Source organism: Rhinatrema bivittatum, chromosome 2 (assembly GCF_901001135.1).
Source record: "Rhinatrema bivittatum chromosome 2, aRhiBiv1.1, whole genome shotgun sequence".
Classification (NCBI taxonomy): domain Eukaryota; kingdom Metazoa; phylum Chordata; class Amphibia; order Gymnophiona; family Rhinatrematidae; genus Rhinatrema; species Rhinatrema bivittatum.
Window position 1 is genome coordinate 662344245 of NC_042616.1, and position 21597 is coordinate 662365841.

A 21597-nucleotide genomic window follows, 5' to 3' on the forward strand; every position below is an offset into this window, starting at 1 on the left:
CAATACAGAGGCATTAGAACATTCGCCTTTTTATTCTCCATTCCTTTCCTACTAATTCCTAACATTCTGTTTGCTTTTTGACGACCAATGCATACTGAACTGAGACTTTCAAATTATTGTCCAATATGACGCCAAAATCCTTTTTCTGGGTGGAAACTCTTAATATGGAACCTAACATAGTTAAACTACAGAGTAGGTTACTTTTCCCCATGTTCATCACTGTGCACTTCTCCACATTAAATTTCACTTGCCATTTGCCATTTAAATGCCCAGTGAGTTTCAAAACGTCCTCCTAGATACATAGAATAGATGGCAGAAAAAGACCAGGTGGTCCATCGAGTCTGCCCTACAATCGTGTTTTGAATTTGAATCTCATATCTTTAGTCTGGGTCTTTTCATTGTCACTAGGGTTTAATTGAAACTGATTTACCCTATGCCTCTTTGCTATAGCTCCTTAGGGGGTCCACATAGTCTAACTCATTTCCTAATTGTTGTCCTGTCCTATTATCATCTTCACAATTTTTCCTTTACTTCCTCCCTATTGTTTCTGCTCATGACCCATACTCTTGGGAACTCCTGGTGTAATTTCCTTAAGGACCCACATAATATATCCCATGCCTTTTTAAAGTCCTTTACAGTCTTCTTCCTCACCATCTCCTCTGGCAGGGCATTCCAAGTATCCACCACCCTCTTCGTGAAGAACCATTTCCTGACATTCAGTTTGAATTTACCTCCCTGGAGTTTAATATTGTGACCCCCTTGTTCTAATTGGTTCTTTCAAGTAGAAGAGGTTCGTTTTTAGTTGTGAATCATTTAGATCTTTCATGTATCTGAAGGTCTGTATCATATCCCCTCTGCGCCTCCTTTCTTCCAGGGTGTACATATTTAGGGCCTTCAACCTATCCTCATAGGTCATATGATGGAGTCCTCCCACCATTTTGGTCGCCTTTCTTTGAACCACTTCCACTCTATCGCTGACCCCTTAAGATACGGACTCCAGAACTGAACACAGTACTCTAGATTGGGCCTCGCCAGGGATCTGTACAAGGGAATTATCACTTCTTTTTTTCTTACTAGTTATTCCTCTTCCTCCTGTAATTTTTCACAACCCACTTGTGATTTAATAACTCAGAATAATTTTGTGTCATGTGCAAATTTGATCACCTCACTTGTCATTCCTTTTTCCAGATTATTTATAAATATATTAAAAAGCACCAGTCCCAGTATAGATCTCTGATAAAATTGACCATTTATTCCTACTCTCTTTCCTATCTTTTAACTGATTTGCAAAGCACATCAGGATAAACTGCAGGAGGACCTTGTGAGGCTGGAAGATAGGGCATCCAAATGGCAGATGAAATTTAATGTGGACAAGTGCAAGGTGATACATATAGGGAAAAATAACCCTTGCTATAGTTGCATGATTTTAATTCCATATTAGGAGTTACTACCCAGGAAAGAGATCTAGGCATCAAAGTGGATAATACATTGAAATCTTCAACTCATAGTCAGGCCGATACAGAATGGTGCGCTCAGTTGAGCGCACCGTTTAGCTCCCATTTGGCTGCACATTTTAGACGGGCTATTATTACCCCTTATACTGTAAGGAGTAGTAATAGCGCGTGAAAACGTGCGACCAACCACCCCAAAACTAATAGAGCTCATCACATGCAAATGCATGTTGATGAGCCTATTAGTTATTACCCCATAATTCTGAAAGATAAATGTGTGGCCAAGACGCACAGCAGACAAAACTGTTTTTCTGTACACCCTCCAACTTAATATCATAGCTATATTAAGTTGGAGGCAACCAAAATAAAAAAAACGGTTGGTGGGTTTGAAAACGGATGCTCAATTTTGCCGGCATTCGTTTTCCAAACCGATGGCTGTCAGCGGGTTCGAAAACCGATGCCAGTAAAATTAAGCATCAGTTGTCGGACCCACTGACAGCCACTGCTTCTGCTAATAAGGAGGTGCTAGGGACTGATTAGTTAAGGCCAAAACAAAGTCCATCTCTGAGTAAGTGTGCAGTTGCAAATGATTCTTGTACCGTTAGGGTGTTTTAATTGGGGTTGGTGGCCTTTTCCTCAACAAACTGGTCAAGCTTCCCAATTGGTGATGTGATATATGCACTAAAGCTTTCCCAGCAGCTTAACTGGGACTCCTATGTCAGGGGTCCCCCCTTCTACAATGTCAAAACAGTCCATCTGACGCTCCAGCATCTTACCGAACACCCAGTCCTGTATCTTGGTCCCATGTTGAAGATTCAGATGGGGTCTCTTGATCTTAGTTGATTCTTTGTGCTATTCTGCATAGGTGATTCCTCGAGCTGAAAAGTCTGAGGGTAGAAACCTTCTGACCCAGCCAAGCTCCCAGTGAGGAGGAATGGCCAAAAAGCCCTCTCACAACAAAAGAGATATAACTTCTTTTTTTTCATTTTAAACAAACACCTTCCTAGATTGATATTCTGCTTTCATAGTTTCTTGCCACATTCAGGGAGTGAATGGGTTCACTGGCCTTCAGCTCCTGCACTCTGAGTCCGCCATTGAGGATGACCTTCTTCAGAGAAACAGAGTGAAGCACAGTCCATTCTACAAAAGAATTCTTCTAGCCTACACGCACCTCACATAGCTACGCCTGTCACAGGTGTTTGCCACAGTCAGAGATTAAATTAGTTCATTGGTCTTCAGTCAAGGAGTGCAAATTCCAACAGAATTCAGGCCAAAAGCTTTCCTTACTGAAACAAAATACCTAGAATCCACTGGCAGGTTGTTCACAGTGAAATCCCCCTCCAAAAAGGAAACTGGTGAGGCAAGGAGGCTTCACTAGGGAGGGACAAAAATCTACATCTTTTCTGTTCTGTGTTTGCTCTATCTGACTCTATCCACCCCTTAAAATGTAAAATAGCTGGTTATAAAGGACATAAGCAACCAGTCCCAGCTCTCCTCAGAACATAAGAACATAAGAAATTCCCATGCTGGGTCAGACCATGTTGTGAATCTGCCCACATGCTGCGAACAGACTCCCTACCTGCTGCTTCTTTGAAACGCGGCAAGCCAGGCCGCTGCCGTCGCCGTCCCGTGGCAAGCCTAGCCACGTTACTCCCGGCTCCCGTGCAGTCCTAGTGCCACCAGCGGAGGTCTCCTCGTGGCGAGAGGCTGCTCCAGCAGAGCCTCCCTTGCGGCAGGGCCACCGTCGACACCATCTTCATGTGGCTTGGAGGCCGCACCAGCCAGCTCCTCTTGTGGCAGGGAGCTGCAATGCCATTGCTGGGGTCCTCACTGGATGGCAGGAAGCTGTCCCAGCTGTTGCTTGCCCTTCTCTGCATCTCTGTGTGGCAGGGTGCCGCTGTCCATGGTCCTGCCTTCCTCCAGGGCTCTCCTCTAGGTGCTGGCGCACACCTCTTCAATGTATTTAAAGGGCCAGTAGAAGGAAGTGCTCCTGGCACCACCAGAACCCAGCTGGTCTTCATTTCCTGGTTCTGCCCTATAAAAGGGCTCTTCTTCCGTCACTCCTGGCCTTCGGATCAGGTTCCACAGTCGTCTATGTCTTCTCTTCGATCCAGGTCTTCCATGGTCTTCTCCTGCTTTGACGGCTTCATCTTCATGTTCCTGATTTCCTTCGTTGGTGCCTCCAGATGTCTTCAGGTTCCTGATGTCCTTCGTCCATGCTTCCAGATGTCTTCGTGTTCCTGATGTTCTTCATTTGTACCTCCTGATGTCCAATGTCCTTCCTGATGCCTTTTGCCTTCGCCTCTGCCTCCATGCCTTGGTTCCATGATGTCTACTTTCCTGGCGTGCCGTTGTCATGGTCCGAGATCAGCCCATGGGCGGGCTGTGTAGGGCATCTCACGGTACAAGGCCATCTTCTCATGTGCAGTGCAAGCCTCCAGAAGACTTCTGTTTGAATCCTAGTCTTGAATCCTGAGTTGTCTTTGAATCCTTGAGAATCCTGAGCTTGAATCCTGTCCGGGTCTTCGGAGCCCATTGCATTTGCGTCCATCCATGCCAAAGACTCTGTTCGAACCTGCTCCGCTCCAGTGTGGTCCGCGACCAGTCCCGTGGCTGGACTGTATAGGGCGTGCTGCGTCACAGTCTCGACTCAGCACTTTGAATCCTATGTCTTGATCCTTCGCCTACAGCATCTTGATCCTATTCCTTGATTCTTCATCTATAGTGCCTTGACCCTTCGCCAGAGTCTTCAGCTACAGTGTCCTCGCCTGAGTCTTCGTCTACAGTCTTCTCGCCTGAGTCTTTGTCCACAGTGTCCTCGCCTGAGTCTTCATCTACAGTTCTGTGTTCTAAGGACTCCATCTGCCCTCGTCCTCTGCCCGGCCTGCTGCCTATTGCTGTTACCCAGCGGCAGGTCCGAAAGAGCTTGGAACGGTCGGAGGACTGTTCATTGATCAACATTGCGTTGTTGGTCATCCTGGGGCGTGCAGGTCTGGTAGAGGGTCAGACCTCTCATCTCCTTGTCTTCGCTCCAGCCTTGTCTTGCTCCCTGTTACCCATGCTTGCACCAGGTCACCTCCCGCGGTGTGTCTTGGGACTCCTCCCTGAGTCGTGCCATATTCCAAGGGCTCACATCACCTGTTCCAGAAACGACTTCGCCGCTGCGCTCGTAACAGACCAAGGGTCTATCAAGCCCAGCATCCTGTTTCCAACAGAGGCCAAACCAGGCCACAAGAACCTGACAAGTACCCAAACACTAAGAAGATCCCATGCTATTGATGCCGGGTAATAGCAGAGGCAATTCCCTAAGTAAACTTGATTAATAGCAGTTAAAGTACTTCTCCAAGAACTTACCCAAACTTTTTTTAAACCCAGCTACACTAACTGCACTAACCATATCCTCTGGCAACAAATTCCAGAGTTTAATTGTGCGTTGAGTGAAAAGGAATTTTCTCCGATTAGTCTTAAATGTGCTGCTTACTAATTTCATAGAGTGCCCCCTAGTCCTTCTATTATCTGAAAGTGTAAATAATCGATTCACATCTACTCATTCAAGACCTCTCATTATTTTAAAGACCTCTATCATGTCCTTCTTCAGCCCTCTCTTCTCCAAGCTGAACAGCCCTAACCTCTTCAGCCTTTCCTCATAGGGGAGCTACTCCATCCCTTTTATCATTTTGGTCACCGTTCTCTTTACCTTCTCCATCGCAACTATATATTTTTTGAGATGCGGCGATCAGAATTGTACACAGTATTCAAAGTGTGGTCTCACCATGGAGTGATACAGAGGCATTATGACATTTTCCATTTTGTTAACCATTCCCTTCCTAATAATTCCTGTTTGCTTTTTTTACTGCTGCAGCACACTGAACCAACAATTTCAAAGTATTGTCCACTATGATGCCTAGATGTTTTTCTTGGGTGGTAGCTCCTAATATGGAACCTAACATCGTATAACTTCAGCAAGGGTTATTTTTCCTTATATGCAACACCTTGCACTTGTCCACATTAAATTTCATCTGCCATTTGGATGCCCAGTCTTCTAGTCTTGCATGGTCCTCCTGTAATATATCACAATCCACTTATAATTTAACTACTCTGAATACTTTTGAATCATCTGCAAATTTGATAACATCCCTCGTCGTATTCCTTTCTAGATCATTTATAAATTTATTGAAAAGCACCGGTCCAAGTACAGATCCCTGAGGCACTCCACTGTTTACCCTTTTCCACTGAGAAAATTGACGATTTAATCCTACTCTCTGTTTCCTGTCTTTTAACCAGTTTGTAATCCACGAAAGGACATCATCTCCTATCCTATGACTTTTTAATTTTCTTAGAAGCCTCTCATGAGGGACTTTGTCAAACACCTTCTGAAAATCTAAATACAATATATCTACCCATTCACCTTTATCCACATGTTTATTAACCCCTTCAAAAAAAATGAAGCAGATTTATGAGGCAAGACTTCCCTTGGGTAAATCCAAGTTGACTGTGTTCCATTAAACCATGTCTTTCTATATGCTCTGTGATTTTGACCTTTTAGAATAGTTTCCACTATTTTTCCTAGCATTGACATCAGGCTCACTGGTTTATAGTTTTTTGAATCGCCCTTGGAGCCCTTTTTATATATTGGTATTTCATTGGCCACCCTCCAATCTTCAGGTACAATGGATGATTTTAATGATAGATTACAAATTTTAACTAATCGATCTGAAATTTCATTTTTTATTTCATTTAGAACCCTAGGATGCATACCAACCAGTCCAGGTAATTTTCTGTTCTTTAGTTTGTCAATCTGGCCTACTACACTTCCAGTTTCACAGTGATTTGGTTCAGTTCATCTGACTCATCACCCTTGAAAACCATCTCCGGAACTCGTATCTTCCCAACATCCTCATTATTAAACACAGAAGCAAAGAATTCATTTAGTCTTTCTGCAATGGCCTTATCGTCCCTAAGAGCCCCTTTAACTCCTCTGTCATCTAACGTTCCAACCAATTCCCTCACAGGTTTTTGCTTCGGATATATTTTAAACAATTTTTATTATAAGTGTTTGCCTCTACAGCCAACTTCATTTCAAATTCTCTCTTTGCCTGTCTTATTAATGTTTTTCAGTTAACTAGACAATGCTTATGCTTTTTTCCTATTTTCTCCAGATGGATCATTCTTCCAATTTTTGAAGGATTGTTTTGGCTAAAATAGCCCCTTTCCCTTCACCATTTAAACATGCTGGTATTTGTTTTGCTTTCCTTCCACCATTCTTAATGCGTGGAATACATCTGGACTATGCATCTAGTATTGTATTTTTAAACAGTGACCATGGCTGTTGAACACTTTTAACCTTTGCAGCTGCACCTTTCAGTTTTTTTCTAACTATTTTCCTCATTTCATCAAAGTTTTCCTTTGCAAAATGTAGTGTTAGAGCTGTAGATTTACTTATTGTTCCCCTTCCAGTTATTAGTTTAAATTTGATTATATTATGATCACTATTGCCAAGTGGCCCTTCCACCACTACCTCCCAACAAATCCTGCATTCCACTGAGAATTAAATCTAAAATAGCTCCTTCTCTCATTGGCTCCTGAACCAATTGCTCCATGAAGCAGACATTTATTACATCCAGGAACTTTATATCTCCAGCATGTCCTGATGTTACATTTACCCAGTCAATATTGGGATAATTGAAATCTAAACATACAAAATTCTCTTAGTGAAAAATCCCACGATTGAAATGAACTATATAGAAACACGTGGTATTGAAAAATTAAACAATCACAACGCTATGAAATTTTATCTTGTATGTTTAAGGACCATCATACCACCCACAGTGCTCACAAGTCAAACTTGCATCTCATGCACTTTCATGGGGTCACATTTAATCAATTGGTCCAGATGGAAGGCATCAAAGTTCAATTTTGTGTACTTTTTATGAATTTTTTACTATATATATTAAAAAGGCAACTTCCCTTGTTTCTGGGTTATCGGGGTTACTTATCCCGTAGCTGTCGGGGTAACTTGTCCGACGCGCGCGTTTCGCCACACAAGCTGTTTCAGAGACATCCGTATTCAAACTCTCCTGATCCAGCACATCCCCGTATCTTTAGCGGGGGTACAAGCGAAAGAATTTCAAACAAGGTGCCGAAGGTCCATCAATTTTTCGAACGCCGACACCATCTCCCTGCCTAGTTAATTCTAGCCTATATAAATATATATATAGATAATTGAAATCTCCCATTATTACTGCACTGCCAAATTGGTTAGTTTCCCTGATCTTTGGGAATTGAAAAGGCTGCAGCTTTAACAGGAAAACAAAGCATCTCTACCCGAGCATAACAAATAAAAACATGCACAATCTGCCCTGGTGGGCATCACTCCTGGACCCCTGCTGGACTTTTGGCAAGTCTTGTGGGGGTCAGGAGGGTTCCCCAAGACTTGCAAAAAGTCCCTGGTGGTCCAGCAGGGGTCCAGGAACGATCTCCTGCACTCGGGCCGTCGGCTGCCAGTAATCAAAATGGCACCGATAGCCTTTGCCCTTACTGTCACAGGGTCTACTGGTGCCATTGGTCAGCCCCTGTCACAAGGTAGGAGCACAAGATGGTGCTGGCCATCCATTGCTCCTACCATGTGACAGGGGCTGACCAATGGCACCGGTAGCCTCTGTGACATAGTAGGTCAAAGGCTATCGGCACCATTTTGAATACCGTAAGCCGAGGGTGTGAGTGCAGGAGATGGCTCCCAGACCCCCCGCTGGACTACCAGGGAGTTTTGGTAAGGCTTGGGAGTGTCAGGAGGGTGGGGGGGGGGTGTTTTGTTTAAATTGGTTCCTTTAGATGGCCGAATAATTCAGCGAAGATTCGTTGTTTTCATGGAGAATCGCGATACATTTTGCTTCCCCACGAATACAACAAATATGGCCCTATACGTTGCAGATTACAAATACAAAGGAAACAAATGCACACCCCTAATGCTTGGCAGGCCCGATGGTCCCTCTTCTTTGCTCGTTTTAACTTCAACTTGAAGTACCACCCAGCCAATAAGAACACCTGAGCTGATGCTTTATCACACTCAATCCTCCCAGAGGATTCCATCAAAGAACCCCAGCATGTCATCGATCCAGCATGCATTCACCTGTCAGCGGTCACGACCATTCCCGTCGGCAAGAAGGGTTTTCCCCACAGGCTACAAGAGAAAGTACTAAAGTGGGCACATGACTCCCAGATAGCCAGCCTGTCCGGCTGCGTTCATACTCTGGCACTCCTCCAGCGCTATTACTGGTGGCCCAACATGCAAAGGGACATCCGTGCATACATGGGCTCTTGTCCCACCTGTGTGCAACAAAAGCCATTGATGGGGTACCCCTGGGGGCTGTTACAGCCATTTCCAGCCCCCATGGAGCCCTAGAACCACCTGTCCACCGATTTTGTGGTGAACCTTCCCAACTCCAATGGCAAACACCATAATCTGGGTAATAGTCAACAGATTCTCCAAGATGGCTCACTTTGTCTCATTACCGGGCTCCCCTCAGCTCCAGAATTAGCCAGACTGTTCACTTTACATGTATTCTGCCTCCATGGTCTTCCCAAACATTTTTTAAGATGGCACCGGCCGTCCATTGCTCCTACCATGTGACAGGGGCTGGGCAATGGCACCTATAGCCCCTGTCACATGGTAAGGGCAAAGGGCTATTGGTGCCATTTTGTTTACTGCCAGCCAAGAGCAGGAGTGCTCCCGGGACCCCCGCTGGACCACCAGGGACTTTAGGCAAGTTTTTTTTTAGGGGGGGAGGGTCGGGAGGGTGGGTGATTGTAAAAAATTAAATTTGAAGGATCAGGGTGGTTTGTTTTTTTTTTGGATCGGGACAGCTGAAAAAAAAACCGATCAGAATTTATTTATTTATTTATTTTATTTATTTGTGCAATTTTTATATACCGTTGCCCAGAACAAAATGAAACCGGAAACGATTGCCGGTATGATACACATCTCTATTCATGCGTGTGAGGACTATCATCCTGTTCTAGGAGAAAGCAAAGTTGCTTACTTGTAACAGGTGTTCTCCTAGGACAGCAGGATGTTAGTTCTCACAAAACCTGCCCGCTACCCCACGGAGTTGGGTTCTCCTGATTGGTTTATTCTTTTTTTTTTTGTTTGTTCAAAGTTATGTTTTATTGAAAAACCACCAACATTACAAAAACATTAAGTACAGAGGTGTATAATAGTTTTTGTACAAATGAACCATTTTCACACTTGTCCCAACCTCCCTACACCCCCTCCCCCCCCACCCCCATAAAGAGGAACAGAAAAGAGTTACATATACTACTGAAATATACTTGAATTACTTGAATTATACATGAGGGAAATGCTTTCTGAGACTCTAAATACAGTGATGCATTGCCTAGCTAGCATAGTTAGTGAGCGTAGGGAGACAAAAGTTAAATCTGATCACGGACCAGACTCCAAAGATATAATCTTGAGAACAGTGCCGTAGATTAGTCCATTGTGCCCGACATCCGTCCTCGGAAGTTATGTCATCGTCACCCCGACATCTGTAAATGTGTCCTTCCAATTCTGTATGAGATTCTGAATGAATGAATGAATGAATGGGTCCCAGATTTTGGTGAATACTCCTTTAACGCGAGGTTCAGACAGGTTCAGACAGGTACGGTAGTCCAACTGCAATAGGGTATACATTTCTGAAAACCAAAACTACAACGTTGGAGGGTCCTGTTGTATCCACTTTGTTAATATACATTTTCTCGCCAGCCCCATGGCTTTGTGAAGTAATATTCTGAGCTTGTTCCCCATCCATAAAGTCATTTTTCACGCCAATAATTGCCAAGTCCACCGCAATAGGTGGTATGGTCTCCATAACCGATGTCATCTGTGTCCACATGTTGGCCCAGAATTCTTGAATCAATGGGCATTCCCACATGCCATGGTATAGAGTGGCTACAGTACTCTGGCATTTTGGACAAGCTGCCATAGGGACAATTCTCATATGATACACCCTTGCAGGCGAAATAATAACCCTGTGTATGATCCGCAATTACTGTTCATGGCCTGACACTGCTACGATCGCTTTGTGAAATATGTGAATGGCGTGCAAAAGGTCTTCCTCTGATCCATTGATTTCCAGATCTTTACTCCAGATTGCCGCTAGGATCCTCTTGAAGAATTTGAGTCAGTCCCGTCAGAGATTGTTTCCGTGACTTAAATATCCTGATCATCCTCTGAAAGGGCCCTGACTTAGCTCCAGGCTCAATAGCTTTAAGGGTTTTCACAACATAGCTCGCTACTTGCAAATAATGAAGAAAATCACTCGGATGCCAGTCAAACAGTTCTTGACATTGGGAGAATGTATATATTTTAGAAGTAACCAGGTCCCTGAGGTCCGCAATGAGAGTTAAACCTCTCTGTGCTAACTGCTGATAGAAGGACTGCTTGACCTGGAATAAAATTAGGGTTACCACACAAAGGCACTGTCTGAAATATGGACCGGAATATTCAACCTTTTCCTCATGGTACGCCACCCATAGCATCCATATGTAATCAATATATTATTGTACAACGTAGCAGGTAACTCTTGAATAGTTGCATGGAGTATAAATCTCAAATTCAGGGGTTGGGATATTAATTTATCCAGTTAGATATCTGAAAAACAGCAGCTGTCATATAACCAATCCCCAACTGTTCGTAATGCACACACCATATTGTATATAGTAATATTAGGAAATCCCCAACCACCCTTCTCTGCCGGAATCAACAGTTTTTTAAAAGCTACTTTAAGTTTGCGATTATGCCACAGAAAAGTCATGCATATTTTCTGTAATTTTCAGGTATCCATCAAGTTTAGAACAAGCGGCATTAATTGCAAGACATAAAACAATTTTGGTAATAATGTCAACTTAAGTAAAGCTATCCTTCCCATCAAGGATAGGGGGAGATCAACCCAGCTCTAACTTCCCAATTTTGTCTATAATTGGTGGGTGATTGAGAGTATACCAGTGAGTTGGATTACCGGAGAGTTAAATACCCAAGTATTTAATGGCATTCTCTACCCAACGAAGCGGGATATCTAGCCAACTCGCCCGTAAGTGTCCCATTATATCCAATACTTGATTTGTCAAGATTCAACTTGAGACCCGAGAACAAGCCAAAAGTTGCGAAAGTTTCTAAAATTTTTGGGAGATAAATAGGTGCTCTGGGAACAAAAAGCATTTTTGTATCTACGTATACAACTAGAGAGAGACCCCGCATGGATGTAGGGATAGTGGCATGCTGGGCATGCTCAGTGTGCGAGCCAAAGTTTCTAGAAACTTTGACAGAAGTTTTCCGTGCAGGACTCCATGATGTCACTCATGTGTGAGTACTACCATCCATCTGTGATGACTAACATCCTGCTGTCCTAGGAGGATACCTGTTACAAGTAAGCAACTTCACTTTACATAAAATTCTATACCTCCCCCTTTTCTGTCCTCTCTGTCCTTCCTTAACAAGTTATAGCCTAGGATGGGAATATCTCAATAATGAGACACTGTGAACCAAGTATCTGCAACAGTAAAAATGTTGAAGTCTGCCTCCATCATTAGGGCCTGTAGTTCTTGGATTTTTTTGCCCAGGCTACAAGCATTTGTGGTCATAACTTTCTAGCATTCCTCCCTTGGTTTGCTGCTCTTCATAGTCACCTTTTCTGCTCTTTTTCTTAAGTGTGGAATGTTGAGTAATTGATTTTATTATTTTTCTCCTCTCACTTCCTATATTGTTGGAGGTGACATTCCAATTTCATTGGCCACCTGCTCCTCTAGTTTAAATGCCTAATGATGTATGACTGGAATTTCTCACTTAGGATTATCTTCCTTGCTACTGTCAAATATAGGCCATCCTTATTGTGTAGTCTTTTGCTACTCCATACAAGACTCCAGCCTTTACACCATGTTAAGAACCATGTATTAAAATTTTCAATCTGGCTTACCCTTTCCTTTCCCTTTCCATGAACAAGTAATATTTCAAGAATGGAAATATTAATTATCACATGTTTTATTTCCTTCATGAGATACTGTAAATCTTTCTGTACTGCTTGGATACTGTTTCCATTGGTCCCCAAATGGATGATTACATTGATATTAGAGTCTTTACTTTCTTCATTGAGGGGCAGCTTTTCAAAGGGGTACGCGCGTAAGATACACGTGTAACCCCTGAAAAGCTGCCCCTTCCACCCCCTGCGCGCGCCGAGCCTATGTTGCATAGGCTCGGCGGAGCCCGCAAGCCCCAGGACATGCGTAAGTCCCGGGGCTTTCCTGGGGGGCGTGTTGGGGTGGCGTGTCACGGCTGGCGTGTCATCGGGGTGTTCTGGGGGCGTGGCCATGGCCGGCGCATCATTGGGGGCGTTCCTGGGGGCGTGGCCGCAGCCTCCAGACCAGCCCCCGGACCGGAACATGGCACGCCGGCAGCCGGCCCGCGCGCGCAAGTTATGCCTGCCTTGGGCAGGCGTAACTTTTGAAATAAAGGTGGTGGGGGGGGAATTAGTTAGGGCACGGGGGGCAGGTTGTTTGGGGAAGGAAAGGGAAGGTGGGGGGAGGCGGAAAGAAAGTTCCCTCTGAGGCCGCTCCAATTTCAGAGCAACCTCGGAGGGAACGGAGGCAGGCTGTGCGGCTCGGCGTGCGCAGGCTGCCGATTTTCGCAGCCTTGCACGCCCCGACCACGGATTTTAAAAGATGCACGCGGATACGCGTGTATCTATTAAAATCCGGCATACTCTTGTTTGCGCCGGATGCGCGAACAAAGGTACACGCTCGCGTACTTTTTTAAAATCTGCCCCTAATTGCTATGACTAGCTGGTTTGCATTTCTATCAGCTGAGGATCCAGGAAGTCACTTAACTATTGTGTCACCTTCAGAATGAATTCCCTAATTAGTTCCTCTAATGACTGAGTCTTCTAGCAGAAGGAATTTCTTTTATGAGGTTTGATAATGTTAAAAGGTTTTCAGTTCCAGTGGGTGAATTCTTTTTTGATGTAACTGGTGGGACTAAGCTGTTAATTCTCCAGAGGGATCCGTTCTCAGAAAATACTTTCAACTGAAACCTGGATTGGTGGTTCCTATAAATGTCTGTTTATTTACAAAGGTGAAATTGTTTATGTAAAGGTCAGCTCTGCAGGCATATCATATAAGATGTTATTACATTAAGGTAACACCACCAAGAACACAGGTGAAATGAATCCATCTCAGCATAGTAGAGGAGTGATTCTCCAACCATTTAGACTGATCTTCCTGAGCTGGTTGGAAAACCATCCCTGTTCCCTATTTCAGCTCCCAGAGAAATACATAAAGAAACTGAGAGATTCTGGTTACTCATGTTCTCTGGTTGGAACATCAGATGAAACTACTAGAAGGAACAGGTTACATAAAAAAGTATTGATTTCATGGTCTTAGAAGCTAGCGGGATATGGACACTATTGGAAAAGTTCAACACTATATAGTACTTCAGGAGATTTAAAAAATAGATGTTGCTCTTCTGTATATTTCTGCAGAATGTCTCCAAAAACCAAAGAACAGTATCCCATGGTCTCAGTACTCGAACCCACAAGGACTCACCAAATGAGTCAAAAATGATAGGCTAACATGACCTCCAAACATGTATGAAGGCTCTGACTTTCTTCAACTCTCCTGTTGTACCTCCTCTGGTGCCTCAGTTTCCCTGGTGCCACTTTCCACCATTAAGCTGCATCTATGCCGCTTTCTCTTGGACTTCCAGTGCCTGAGCTGCCCGCCAGCCGCCATGGACTGCTATTTGCAGACCATGCTTGTGGTGTTCTCCCCAGTGAAATAGACAAGCAAAACACAGTCATATTGCCTTTTATATCTACCACTACTAGGATGCCTTTCATTAAAAGTTCATACTTTGCATTTGTTCAAGTCCAGTATACAGTGATATACTAGATGAAGCCATGTATAGCTTTTTTTCTGTTTTATTTTTAATTCAGGACTCAATAGCATTTAATTCGTCTCTGCTAAGACCTTGTGTGATTGGAGAATGGGTAGGTCGTGAAGAGAATGATGCTGATCCTCTTGCAGATGAGATGCTTCAACCTCCAGTGCCAAGGAATAAGAATGAACAGTGGGAGAGTGAAGAGGGAAGCAGCAGCCCTGCAGGAAGGTGAGGTTTTGCCTTTCATTTTATAACTTGCCTGCTGCTGAATTTATTAAGTTATGTTATTTTTCATTTATATCTCACCTTATCAATCCCAAAGAATTAAATAAGCCGATCACAAAATGTAACACTGCATCATTAATAAGAGAACTATTGTTTTTGCAGTCTATCATTTTCAGTCCTTAACCCACACCACTGCTGCAGGGTTCAATACAAACTTCTTATATATTTTTTAACCAATTTCCTGAAAATTTATGGGATTTTCTTTCTTTTTTTGAAAACTGGTGAAACAATAGAAGCCACACCATCTAATTTTAAGGAGGGTGCTGTTAACTGACACATACTCACTCACTAGCAAATATTAAGGCTCTTCAGTCTGAAGAAGAGACAGCTGAAAGGAGATATGATAGAGGTCTATAAAATCATGAGTGATATGGAATGGGTAAATAAGGAACAGTTATTTATCCTTTCCAATTGTACTAAGACTAGGAGACAATCCATGAAGCTAAAGGGTAGCAGTTTTAAAACAAATTAGAGAAAGTATTTTTTTTCTCAGTGTACACTTAAACTATGAGATTTATTGCCAGAGGATATGGTGAAGGCACTAGGCAGTTAGCATAGCTGGGTTTAAAAAGGGTTTGGACAAGTTCCTTGAAGAAAGGTCTATAAACAACTAATAGTCATGTAAACTTTATTTTTATTTATTTATTTATTTGTTTATTTGTTTATTTTAATATACTGATGCTCAAGACAAGTCTTATCGTACCGGTTTACAATGAACTAGGGGAGAACCAATTGACACAGCAGGCGTAAAAAAGTTACAATAAAACAGGGAATGAAGAACTTGGTCATTTGAAAAGAGGGATAGGTAAAAACAGTAACAGAGAGCAGAGAGCCATTGGTTAGATAACAGAGTATGTACATTCATTTCATGGTTCAGATATCAAAATGATCAGTTGCTGGCAAAGAGGATAGTTGTATGAGCAGATTCTGCTCATACAAGTCATAAGACTTGGCGAAGCCACTGCTTACCCTGGTTGTCAGCAAGAAGGATTGGACTCATTCATTGAGATCCTATCAGGTACTTGTGACCTGGATAGGCCACTATTGGAGACAGGGTGCTATGTCGAGACATCAGCAGCAGGAGGTTAAAGTTATTTGGGAATGTGTTCCAGTATAACTTAAACTTAATCAATCTGTTATTTAAAAAGAAAAGAAGAATCTCAAGCCAGGGTCTTGCAGCCTGATCTGGTGTTTCCCTCTGAACTGAACCCAGAACTTTAGCTGGATAAGTTAACCGTTGAAGGCTTTTTTGAATATTGGCCTCCATGATGCAATGGCTTTCCTCATGTCTAACTGATTAATAATGGTTTATAGAGTTTTCCTCCAGGAATTTTTGTCCAAACGTTTTTTTAAATGCAACTACATTAAGGGGTAGATTTTTTTTAAAAAGCGCGATCGCGTACTTTTGTTCGCACAGCAGGCGTGAACAAAAGTACGCAGGATTTTATAAGATACGTGCATAGCCGCGCGTATCTTATAAAATCCTGGATCGGCGCGCGCAAGGCTGCCTATTTTGGGCAGCCTGCACGTGCCGAGCCGCGCAGCCTGCCTCCGTTCCCTCTGAGGCCGCTCCGAAATCGGAGCGGCCTCGGAGGGAACTTTTTCGCCCTCCCCTCCCCTCACCTTCCCCTCCCTTCCCCTACCTAACCCACCCCCCCGGCCCTATCTAACCCCCCCCTTACCTTTGTCCCTAGATTTACGCCTGCGAGAAGCAGACGTAAATCTACGCGCGCCAGCGGACTGCAGGCGTGCCGTCATCCGACCCGGGGGCTGGTCCGGAGGCCTCGACCACGCCCCCGGGCCGGCACCACGCCCCTGGTCCCACCCCCGAAATGCCGCATCCCGCCCCCCAAAACGCTAATTTGTTCGGCCCCGCCCCCGACACGCCCCTGACACGCCCCCTTCAAAAAGCCCCAGGACTTACGCGCGTACCGGGGCTCTGTGCGCGCCGGCGGCCTATGCAAAATAGGCGCGCCGGCCCTGCTCGCGTAAATCCAGGCGGATTTACACGAGCAGGGCTTTTAAAATCCGCCCGTAAGTGTTTTTACCGTATCATCTGGCAATGAATTCCAGAGCTTAATTTTGCGTTGTGTAAAAAACTATTTTCTTTGATTTGTTTTAAAAGTGCTATGTAGTAACCTATTTTTGATGAGGTCCATCCATATTCCGGACCACTTAGTTAGATACGTTTTGACTTATCTGATTAAGTGGCAGCTGTTAAATATCTGCCCAGGATCTGTGGCCACCACTTAGCTTGTCCTAAAGTTAGATGGATAAACTTATTCTGGCTAAGTTTTAGATAGCTAACTAGCTCAGCCGGATAGCGACTGAATATGGACCTCTTTATTGTTTGAAAAAGTAAACAACTGATTTGCATTTGCCCATTCCACTCCACTCATGATTTTATAGATCTTTATCATATCTTTCTTCATCTGTCTATTCCCCAAGCTGAAGAGTCTCTGGGTGAGCAGCAGGAGCTGATTTCATCTTTCAGCAGAGAACGCTTCCATCTCCCCAGTCAATTAACAGCAGACTTGCCTTCCTCACTGCTGTTGGCTATCACAACTTTCATCCCCTCCCCCTCCTCCAGCAATATCTTTAGCAGTATAAAGAAGTTCAGAAAGTTGGAATTACTTTAGTTATATTATGGGAGATATGGCACAAAACAGGAGTGGAAAGATACATTCTGTGCTCCAAGTTTATTGTCTAGCAGTTCTAAAAAGCAGCTGAAAGGCTTTTACTCTGAGCTGATAAGAATAACAATAATAATTATAAAAATAGCATTGCTAATAATAATGCCTGGAAGACTGGATGGCTGCATGACTTGCCACAAAGAAGATGTAAACACATCTGAAACTACTTATGGATTCAATTCATTACCATCAGAAAATTGTTCTGTGATTTAATAAATAAAAATTAAATATGATCGGCTTGTTCCAGTCCAGTTCTCAAAAGACAAATTTATACATAACTGAAACCTCTGTCATTATTGATGCTAATTGGCACCTTAGTAGAGTCATCAAGAACCAAATCAATACAGAAACTGAATTGTTTTTACGTCTTAAAGGTGATTCATCTAAAACAAGGTTAAACCATATTATCTGGATAGTATGTGAAAGCTTTTGCTAGCTATGCTATGTCTGTTTTTGTGAAATAATGGAAGACATCACATTTTACTGCTGCCTTTGTGTGACAAAACAGACCTATAAGTAGTTTACCCCCTTTGTATTAATGGAGTTCCGAATCATCTGTCATCTAATGTTTTCTGGAACAAAGGAGCTAGAAATTTGTAACTGCCAAGATGAAAGACAAACAGGATGATGGGTGATTTTCTAAAACCTATTCAGTTTTCACCAGTACACATGAGAGCACTGAAAGTCATTTCCTCATGTAATATGGTACAGAAGTGCTCAGCAAGATTATTTGACAGATGTTGAAGCAACTGGTTGTCATGATTCAACCAAACCATAGTTGGTCTCAGGACAATGTTTTTATGTACCTTGCATGTAGTCCGTAACTTTAAAATGTGTGTGTGTGTGTGTGTGCGCGCGTCCATATAAACGTATATATAGGTGGGTGGCCATATATGCTGGAATTTTATATCCTGCACACGGGTATGTGCACATGTTATAAAATAGGCATGCACAATTATGTATGCTTCTAATTTTAAGGGTACACGTGAACAACAGGGAAATGTTGGCATTTTCACTCAGAAGTGAGGGAATTTTATAACATGCGCATGTCCAGGAAATGACCAGTTTAACCAGTTTGTACACCAGTTTGCCCAGTGACAGCTATGCCCTCAAGACCCCCCTAGTTCATTAGTCGACACTCTTCCCAGTTAACCCAGACTGCCTCAAGCATATAGTAACATAGTAACATAGAAATGATGGAAGAAAAGGCCAAATAGATCTTCCAGTCTGCTCAGCAAGCTTCTTATGGTATTATCTGCTGCACTGTGCAAGTTACCCCATGTTTCTTCCAGGACAAGCAGGATGGTAGTCCTCACATATGGGGGTGACATCATCGATGGAGCCCTATCATGGAACATTTTTGTCAAAGTTTCTAGAACTTTGACTGGCACACTGAGCATGCCCAGCATGCCACTAATTCTGCATCCAGCAGGGGTCCCCCTTCAGTCTCTTTTTTTCCATGCAGCAGTTGCCTCGCGGTTCTCAGGAGCTCTGTGAGAATTTCTCACAACCTTTTTCCTCACGGAATTTTTTCTTCAAAATTTCAAAATGTTTTTCCCATCCTGGGGTCCCCCATCAACCCTCGACCTCCGCTAGCGCTGGTAAGTTTTTACCTTATTCTTTGCGGTTGGTTCCTAATGGTGCTCTCATCAGTGCCCGATGCCCACCGACCGTGCGCTGCATTTATTTTTCAAAAAATGGTGACTGGTTTTCGGAAGTGCCCCGAGTATCTGAGGACTATGTCCATCACGGACCCGCATGATGTCTGCGTTCTATGCTTGGGGCTTTCCCATGACGTCCAACTGGGCACTAGGGGTGTGCATTCGGATTGACCGCATTAGTAAAACGCAACTCATATTTTTTTTTTACTTAAAAAATTGATTCGACATAAACGATCGGATTTCCCACATATCGAACATAGATATGTTCGATATGTGGGAAATCGCGATTGTTGAGCCAAAATAAAAATATAAACCCCCTCACCCTCCTTAATCCCCCCCCCCCCGACTTACCACAACTCCCTGGTGATGGAGCGAGGAGTGAGGACGCCATTTCTGCAATCCTTGGCGAGAAGCATGTGACGTCGGCGGCACGTCGAGTGACGACGGCGCCACGTGATTCCCGGCTCGTTCGCGCCGGACGGCTCGTTCGGCCCAAAAAGAACTTTTGGCCAGCTTGGGGGGGCCTCCTGACCCCCCCAAGCTGGCCAAAAGTTCTTTTTGGGCCGAACGAGCCGTCCGGCGCGAACGAGCCGGGAATCACGTGGCGCCGCGTCACTCAGACGCGGCGTCACGTGATTCCCGGCCTCCTGACCCCCTCAAGCTGGCCAAAAGTTCTTTTTGGGCCGAACGAGCCGTCCGGCGCGAACTTGCCGGGAATCACGTGACGTCGCGTCTAAGTGACGCGGCGCCACGTGATTCCCGGCGAGTTCGCGCCGGACGGCTCGTTCGGCCCAAAAAGAACTTTTGGCCAGCTTGGGGGGGTCAGGAGGCCCCCCCAAGCTGGCCAAAAGTTCTTTTTGGGCCGAACGAGCCGTCCGGCGCGAACGAGCCGGGAATCACGTGACGCCGCGTCACTCGACGTGCCACCGACGTCACATGCTTCTCGCCAAGGATTGCAGAAATGACGTCCTCACTCCTCGCTCGATCACCAGGGAGTTGTGGTAAGTCTGGGGGGGGATTAAGGAGGGTGAGGGGGTTTAAATTTTTTTTTTGCACATATGTACATATACCCAACTCATTGGATTTTTTTTATGTCCATATTGGCCGCAAGTGGGACCCCCTTTCGGACATAAAAAATATGAACATAAAATTTTGCTCTGCACATCCCTACTGGGCACCAGTTGCGCCCAAATGACTCCTAATGGCCGCCAGGCCTGCTTAGAAAAAATGGCACATCTATTCACATCTAAGCGCTCGTCCCCGTCTACTCCGGCCAAGAGTGCACCGAGTCGGAAGCCATCTACGTCATCAACTCCATCTCCATTGACATCTCAGCATTGGGACGTTGGGGAACGGCCTTCACTGACATCATCATGCTCAAAGGCCTTAACATCATTGTCCTCGGTGCTGGAGAAGGACCGGGCTGAGCACCGAGAAAAGCACTGGCATTGACACTGACGAGAATCCTCTTCAGGAACGGGCACTGACAAACCATCGATGTCGTTGGAACCACCGACCAAAACGTCCTGGGAAGAGGAGCCCCCATCTTCCTCTGGACCTGGGACACCGAGGTGTTCCCCATCTACAATGCCAGTGGACCCTCTGGCAATTCCTATTGAGTCTCCAACACCAGCTTTCCAGGAGGAATTGGACCAGATTGTCCAATGCCTGACCTGGTGCCTGCGATGTTAGCTCCACTCCTCAAAAGGCTAGACACCCTTATCAGTGCACTTCCATTGGTGCCCGCTCCTTTCGGACTGGCGCCCCCTCCGAGGCCATCGATTCCTCCACTGGCATCAACCTCAATTTCTCTGTTGTCAGCTGATGAAGAGCGTGATCCATCGATGCCAGACCCAATTCTGGGGCCATCGGGTATATTTTCACCCTGGAGACCATCGAAAACACCAATGCCATCGATGCCTCCACTGACCTCGGTGCCGCCTCCACCTATTTCAGTGCCTCCACTGATTCCATCGGTGCCATCTCCTGATCCAGCTGGATTAGGACTTCTGCCTCCATTGGAAGAACCACAGGGTGGAGGAGACCAGCCATACGATCCCTGGGGTGATGATTCCTCTGGCTCCCAGGATTCTGAGGACATCCTATCGGAGCCTTCACCTCTGGAAGAAAGGCACTGCTCTCCTCCAGAGGACATCTCGTTTGCCAGTTTTATAAAGGAAATGTCTGAAACCATCCCTTTTAAACTGCAAACTGAAGAGGATGCCAGAAACAGAATGCTGGAAGTTCTGCAATTCGTGGATGCTCCCAAAGAAGTGATGGCAATTCAAGTCCACAAAGTTCTGCGTGACCTGTTACATTGTACCTGGGTGCACCCAGGTACAGTTCCACCAGTGAACAGGAAAACTGATGCTACCTACCTGGTTCAATCAGCTCCAGGATTCCAGAAAAGCCAGCTCCTTCACCACTCCATAGTGGTCGAATCCACTCAGAAGAAGGCTAAGAGGACCCAGCCTCATTCTTCTGCCCCTCCTGGCAAGGAGCAGAAATCCTTGGATGCCTTTGGGCATAGGGTGTTCCAGGATTCTGTTTATGGCACAAATAGCAGCCTCCAAAAATCAAAC

The 21597-nt window shown here is 44.6% G+C and overlaps 1 protein-coding gene across 1 annotated transcript in view; it reads left to right on the plus strand.

Moving 5' to 3' along the window:
• The window catches only part of C2H8orf34 (chromosome 2 C8orf34 homolog), a 624237-nt gene that overhangs the window by 247083 nt on the left and 355557 nt on the right, over positions 1-21597 (plus strand). The window contains exon 6 of the mRNA XM_029591437.1: positions 14432-14604. Within this exon, the coding sequence (XP_029447297.1) occupies positions 14432-14604 (173 nt within the window). The remainder of the gene's footprint in view (positions 1-14431; positions 14605-21597) is intronic.